This window comes from Lutra lutra, chromosome 15 (genome assembly GCF_902655055.1).
Source record: "Lutra lutra chromosome 15, mLutLut1.2, whole genome shotgun sequence".
Taxonomy (NCBI): Eukaryota; Metazoa; Chordata; class Mammalia; order Carnivora; family Mustelidae; genus Lutra; species Lutra lutra.
In genome coordinates this window covers 68,091,567-68,098,080 of record NC_062292.1, presented here as the reverse complement: position 1 = coordinate 68,098,080, position 6,514 = coordinate 68,091,567, and the positions used below count along the sequence as shown (strand labels likewise).

Genomic DNA, 6,514 nt, shown 5'->3' with positions numbered 1-6,514 from the left:
CAGGCCTGCGGCGTTCACACGGGAGACCCCCTCCTGCCCGGCTGCAGGCCGCAGGGTAGGCAGCGGGGCGGCATGAGGACACCCTTTCCCCATCCTCTCCAGGCTGGGCTGGGGGGACGTGGCCCTCAAGGGTGCTGGGGTGGGGTTTTGCAGGCTGGACATCTGTCTCGGAAGACCGGTCCCAGTTGTTAACCTCGGGGAGGCTGCCAGGCAGCCAGAGGGCCAGAGGAGCCTCCATCTCCCAGGCCCTGTCTGTCCCCCTGCGAGGGGCTCCGGCGAGGGTCCCCACCACCCCTACACCAGGCCTGCCACTGACGTCCCTGCAGGGATGGGCGCCTCCGCCCTGCCTCTGGGTGAACGAGGGCATCGCTGCCTTGGGCTCCCCATCCCTGGGGTTTGGCTCCTGCCCTTGGCCGGCAGTGCAAATCACAGGCTTCCATAGGCAGCCCGGCTCTCCCAGAGCCTGTTTTAGACCTGGAGCCCCCCCTCCCCCCCAACGCTGGCCTGGCCCACTGGTGCTCAAACTGAGGCTGGAGTGGGGGGACTTGGGGTGCGCCTCCTGGGGAGGGGCCAGGCCTGCCCAGGCAGCTCCAGTTCCAACCACAACATCCTTCGGGGTCTGGCCTTTAGAGCTGGGGCAGATGACTCCCACACGGCCCTGGCACAGTCCCCCGGGACCCGCCCACAACATGGGGGGCGCCCCCCTCGCCTGCGGGGCTCAACCAGGAGTATAAGTGGCGCCGGCGCTGGCCGCAGCGAGAGACAGACCAACTGAGGCCCAGCAGCCCCGGCAGCCGCTCACGGACACAGACAGGACAGACCCGCCATGAGGCCCGTGGCAGTCCTCACCCTGCTGGCCCTGGCTGCGCTCTGCCTGGCGGGCCCGGCCGGTGAGTGGCCCGCCTGCCCCGGCCTTCCCTCCCCTGCCTGCTGCTCGCCCAGCCGCCCTCCCTCCTATGGGCTCTGTCCTGGGGGCAGGGGTGGGACGAGCAGGGCTGAACCAGACTCTCTCCTTGCAGATGCGAAGCCCAGCGGTGCAGAGTCCCGCAGAGGAGCAGGTATGAGGCAGGGCGCGTGGGGGGGTGCGCGCGTCACCCCGCAGGCCCCAAGCCCCCTGACGCCCGCCTCTGTGCCCCACAGCCTTCGTGGCCAAGCGGGAGGGCAGCGAGGTGGTGAGGAGGCTCCGGCGCTACCTGGACCCCGGGCTGGGGTGAGTGCTGTCCGGGGCCCCCTGGCTCCAGACCGGGCCTGGGGATGCGCGGGGAGCCCTGGGGCCGTGGGCGCTGTACCTGGAGGCTGATGCCCCTCTCTTGGCGCATCAGAGCCCCAGCCCCCTACCCGGACCCCCTGGAGCCCAGGAGGGAAGTCTGCGAGCTCAACCCCGACTGCGACGAGCTGGCTGACCACATCGGCTTCCAGGACGCTTACCGGCGCTTCTACGGCACGGCCTAGAGCGGGCGCCCTGATGGCCCTGGCCCGGCTGGCAGCCCTCCCCGCACCCCCCCACCCCCGCACCCGGCCTCTCCCCCGACCCCCATCCCGCACGGCTGGGGTCCCCATCATCCCACTGCTCCAGAATAAACTCGGGAAGAGGAACTGGGGCCGTGATTCTTTGTACATCTGTGGGGTTTTGGGGGGCGGTGTGGAGGGGGTGGGGAGGCGGGCCTCCAGTCTCAGTGCTCCCCCAGATCTGCCGTTGGCTGCTTTATTTGGAAGCATCGAAGGGAGCTTTCTAAAGGTCTAATTGTTAGGGTCCCCCCTCTAGCCCAGCACCCCTCCCCCCACCCAGCCCACCTCACCACCCAGGACACCCACACAGACCCGAAGGGCAGAGAGCCGCCTGGTGGGGGAGACAGGGCGGCGGTGGGTCTCCAGGCCGAGCACGCGGGGTCGGGGGTCTAGGTTAGTCCTGTTAGTGCTTCCCTGGGCTTGGCAGAGACTCGCAGCCAGAAACAGGACCAGGTATTGGGCCTCAGCACCTCCCCGTCCCCAGCCTTCAGCTGCAGCCTGGCACTCGCGCTGCCCCTCTCCGACCCTCAGCACTTACCCGGCCCCGCTGAGCACACCCTCGCTGCCCCTCTTGCTCGCTGCCAGCAGCGCCCTGGCCCCTTCTCCCCTCCGCCCTCTCCCCTCCACCCTCTCTCTGCAGCCACTCTGGGCTCCAGGCTTCCATGTGCCCCACCCGTCATACCCGAGTCTGGGCTCCTCCCCGGCACCGGCACCGAGGCCTGGCCTCTGCCTTCCCCCAGGGCAGGCTCAGAGATGGGGGCCTCACTGCTGTCTGGCCTTCATACCCCCCTCCAGGGGGCCGCCCTGCACCAGGGGGCAGGTGCTGGGGGCCCGAAACAGGGAGCTTGTGAAGGCAGCAATGATGAGCAGGTTCCCGGCCACCGCCAGGCCCAGTGCGGCCACCGTGCCTGCCAGGCCCACGGGGGGCTCCTGCGTGGCCAGCCAGGCTCGGCGAGATCCCATGTCAGCCAGCACCGCCTCCAGCTGGAAGTGCGTGCCCAGCACGGCACAGATGTGGAACAGCTGGTGGCTGTGGCCTGTGGGGGGCGGGCGGCTCAGGGCGCATACCCCGTTCCCAGGGCCACCCTGACTACCTCCTCCTCTGGGCGGGCTGCTCCCCTAAACGGGGAGTAAGAAAACCTACAAGGCCCCCGGTACCCGTGCTGCTGGTTCCACTGTTATGTGGGGAGGGGGTGCGCCTGGACCCTGGGTGCTCTCCCTGGCTGCAGTACCCCGTTCCTCGGTTCGCTCTGTGCTCTGGGACGCTGTCTCCCCTCACCCCTTCCTGGATGGGCACCACTCTTGAGCTCTCACCAATGTAGTCAAAGCGTCCCGGGGCCAGCCGCTCGGGCAGGTGGGAGGCGAAGAGGAAGCCAGTGAGCAGGGCGCACACCAGGTGGTAGCCGTGGCTGGCGCTCAGCGCGTCCTGTCCGCAGCCGGGGCCCCTGTCCCAGCACAGTCCGAGCTGGCAGAGGACAAGCGGAGCTGCCAGGAGGGCCTTCGGGAGTGAGGGTCTGGGGAGCGGGGAGGGCAGGAGGCCTGGGCTCCCTTACCCGGTAGAAGAGAGGGAGGTTGTCGAACAGGAAGGGATAGGCAAAGGCGGCTGTGCGGAGGACCTTACTGAGCCCAGGGCTCTCCAGCTCGGGGAACCTGAGGGAGGGAAAGGCTAGTTACCACCCTTGCTCACGGGTGGTCACTGAAGGTCAGAGTCCTTTGGCCAAGATGGACTGTCACTAGCTTAGTGGCCGTGAAAGCCCTTAGGGCCTGGGAGCCTCTGGAAGTGACCACATCCGTGAAGGAGGTAGACACCCGCCCGCCAGCGGCTGGCCTCCAGTGTGACTCGGGCCTCCAGCTGTGTCCTGTCCCTCCGCCTTCCCCTTCCGCACTGGCGGGAAACCCACCGGGAGTAGCAGGAGAGGCCGGTGCACAGGAAGGAATTGAGTGCGGCGGCAGGCACGAAGAGCCGGTGCAGGCGGCTGTGCAGCCAGGAGGCCGGCATGGAGTAGGCGGCATAGGGGAAAGCACAGCCTGGGGAGGAGGGGGGCGGGGCTGGAGCTGAGGTCTCAAGGGCGCGCCCGCCCCACTCCGGAGTGCCCGCGCCCGGCCCCGCCCCTAGAGCACCCGGGGCTGCTCCCGGAGCGCTCCGGCCCCGCCCCCAGAGCGTCCCGGGCCCCGCCCCCGGAGCGCTCCGGCCCCGCCCCCACAGCATGCCGGGCCCGCCCCGGCCCCGCGGGGCTCACCCAGGCTGTAGAGGCTGAGCGCGCCGTAGTCCAGGAAGTAGCAGATGTGGCGCGCGCGGGGCGACATGGAGCTGAAGGTGTGCGCGCAGCACGACGCGAAGGGGTAGAGGCAGGCGGGCAGCAGGAAGACGAGCAGCGGCCGGTGGTACGGCTCCGCCCGGAAGCCCGGAGCCCCCGCCAGCGCCAGCAGGCGCCACACGAAGTACCTGCGGCGGGCAGGTGCTCAGGCCCGCCGCCCACCCGCCGCGCTCGCGGGCCCGACGGCCCCTGCCCCCCCGGGGACCCCGTCGGGGCGCCGCTCACCAGGTGGGCAGGAAGTGAGTCCAGATGTTGGCCGTCTCGTTGGTCATCTGGAAGGAGCTGAGGACGCAGTCCCGGGCCGAGCTGCTGGGGCGGCGATAGCCAGACAAGATGCCGTCCTCCCAGAACACCTGTGCGGGGGCAGGGGGGGTACAAGGTCGGGGGGCGCCACTGGGCCCGCCCCGTTCTCTCCGCGAGAGACCTCGCAAGCGGCGTCGAAGAGAGTGGGCTGGAGGTCACGCCCGCCCCAAAGCCAAGCCAACTCAGAGCCGCGCCTTACCGCAGGTCCCGAACACCCAGAGCGCCAAGGAGAAAGCGAGGAGGCAGTGGGAAGGGGACCAGAGGGGAGGGGTGAGGTGGGGCCGGGGGGAAGAAGGGACTCTGGGTGGACGAGCATCCTGGGCTCTGGGGAGGGGTCTCCAGCAGGTTCCTTAGAGAGCAGAGGGATGCCTGCGGGAAGGAGCCCCCCACACCCACGCCCAGCCGCTCAGAGGGGGAAGCCTGGGGACGGGGAGCTAGTGGGTCAAGCCCCTCACCCGAGGGACCTGGTGGACTCGGAGGAGCTGGGGCAGCTTGAGACTGAGCATGGTGGCCGGGCACCTCCACGCCGTGACCTAGAGACAAAGCGCGGGGTGAGGGCATCAGGTGTCTGCCCCCATCCTCGGGCCCCTTCTCACCCCGGGCAGGCCGGGCCTGGCCACCGGGAGCCGGAGTGCGTTGTGCCCGCAGGTGCGCGCGTGACCCCCGTCCCCGCCTGGGGCGTTCAGTTCCCGAGTGAGAGGGGCTGCTCAGTTTCAGCCCGGGACAGTGCAGGGCGCTCCCCTGCGCGAAGGCAGCCCGGGTTAGTAGTCCCAAACCCCGGACCCGGGTCCCCAGCCCCCAGTTTCCATCTCTGGGGAAGCCTGAGTCAGGGAGGTCAGTGCAGAGAGCATCCGCGCACCCCGGCCCCGCCCCAGAACGCCCCCTGGCCCGCGGAGCCGGGCGAGCACAGAAACTGACGGCGCTCGCCGACAGCTCGGGGAGAGGCCGGATGGCCGCGGGAGTCGCAACGAATCAGGGCGAGCCTGGATCTTCTCTAAAGACTACACATGTGCCCCGGGGGTCCCCGACCCTCCTGAGCCCCGTACCCCTCAGCTCCAGACCTGTGCTCTGCCTCCGGGTGGCTGCGGCTCCGCGGCCCCTCCTGCCTCGCCCAGGCACATTCCTTGGCACCACTGGAGGGGCTGGGCCAGCCGGCGGGTGGAGCTGCCCCGGGGGCGGGAGAGGAGGACCCTCCCCCTCCCCCCCTTCCCCCGCCAAAACAGCGCGGCAACAATACAGCCCTGCCCCGCCCCTCTTCCTGCCTCCCGCGGGGCGGTCTGGGTGTGCGCCGCTGACTCCGGACCTCACCGCCAGCCGGTCCCGGGGCCTCTGCCTCTGACCTGGGTGCTGGGGACCCTGCTGGGCAGAGGCAGACCCGGTCTCTAGTCCCTGTGGCTTCCCGGTCCCGTAGCCCCTCCCAGGAGTGGGATGGGGGTGATCCGACCCATCCTGCGAGCTGCCCACCTCCCTGGGGGACGGGTGGGGGGTGGAGATGCTGGGGCCTAGCTCCCTTGGGGTCCCTTCCCTTAGCGGTAGGGTTTGGGGTCTCTGGAGGGCTGTGTGCTGTAGCCATTGAAACAGAGGGGTCTGGAGCAAGCGCTTCTCCTCTGGTCCCCCAGAACAGGTGTCACGCCCCAGGTGAGCTTCCTTACCCAGAGCGTGGCCGGCGCTCCCCACCGGGTGGGTCAGCAGGCCTGGGGCTCCTCGGGCAGAGTCCCAGGCTCCTGCCAGCCAAGCTGACAGGAGGAGAGAGCGGCAGGCAGGCAGGCCAGGCCTGGGCGGGGAGTGAGACAAAGGGGAGCCAGGGAACAATCCCAGCCTTGTCCAGCCCCCAGGGAGCAGCACGGGGTGGACCAGCCCCATTAGCAGGCAGCTCACTCGGCCTCCTACACACAGCCAGCCCCTCCAGCTTGACCCAAGCCCACGGACATCAGATTGGCCACACCAGGCTAGAGCCAGCCTGGACCTGGCCAGGGCAACATGGCGCCCTCCTCAGACCAGGGGGCGCGCCAGGGGTCCAGGTTCTGCCATAAGCAGGGCGGTGGGGGCAGGGGGGCGCCTGGGCTCAGGAACCCAAATCCTGACTTGTGACCTCAGAAAGCACCTCTCGCTGAGCTGCGGTGCTGGGCAGAGTCCAGAGCAAACGCCTCCAGGAAATGGGGCTGAACCACAAGGGAACCGCCATGCCGGTTTATCCCCAGACACACCAGACGCGCCAGTCCTTGCGGGGGGGCCAAGGGCTGAGGCCCCAGAGGCTGGTCTCCGGGCCCCCACGCACGCGCCCCGCCCCCGCAGAAGAGCTTCAGCCCCGCTCATGGGACCCAGCTGGAGGACACGCATCGCCCACCCCGGCAGAGCTGCTGTCCTTGCTGGAGCTCCGGCCA

General features: G+C 69.6%; 2 protein-coding genes across 6 annotated transcripts; one reads left to right on the top strand and one right to left on the bottom strand.

The window, feature by feature from the left end:
- The first annotated feature begins 748 nt into the window (after positions 1 to 748).
- Positions 749 to 1,593, top strand: BGLAP (bone gamma-carboxyglutamate protein). The gene is made up of 4 exons (XM_047704690.1): positions 749 to 890; positions 1,020 to 1,058; positions 1,141 to 1,210; positions 1,323 to 1,593. Exons 1-4 carry the CDS (start codon positions 827 to 829, stop codon positions 1,450 to 1,452), a joined length of 303 nt encoding a protein of 100 aa, XP_047560646.1. The 5' UTR covers positions 749 to 826; the 3' UTR covers positions 1,453 to 1,593.
- PAQR6 (progestin and adipoQ receptor family member 6) lies at positions 1,550 to 6,435 on the bottom strand. 5 transcript variants are annotated; one of them, XM_047704683.1, is made up of 8 exons: positions 5,783 to 6,435; positions 4,586 to 4,663; positions 4,053 to 4,180; positions 3,750 to 3,955; positions 3,411 to 3,537; positions 3,063 to 3,159; positions 2,824 to 2,974; positions 1,550 to 2,546 (listed from the first exon to the last, which is right to left on the bottom strand). In XM_047704683.1, the coding sequence occupies exons 2-8, from the start codon at positions 4,634 to 4,636 to the stop codon at positions 2,272 to 2,274; spliced, it is 1,035 nt and encodes a 344-aa protein (XP_047560639.1). In that variant the 5' UTR covers positions 4,637 to 4,663; positions 5,783 to 6,435; the 3' UTR covers positions 1,550 to 2,271. The 5 variants fall into 5 exon arrangements, with proteins under 5 accessions (XP_047560639.1, XP_047560641.1, XP_047560642.1 ...); XM_047704685.1 differs by lacking the exon at positions 5,783 to 6,435 and adding an exon at positions 5,177 to 5,239; XM_047704686.1 differs by lacking the exon at positions 5,783 to 6,435 and adding an exon at positions 5,049 to 5,162.
- Positions 6,436 to 6,514: the final 79 nt, after the last annotated feature.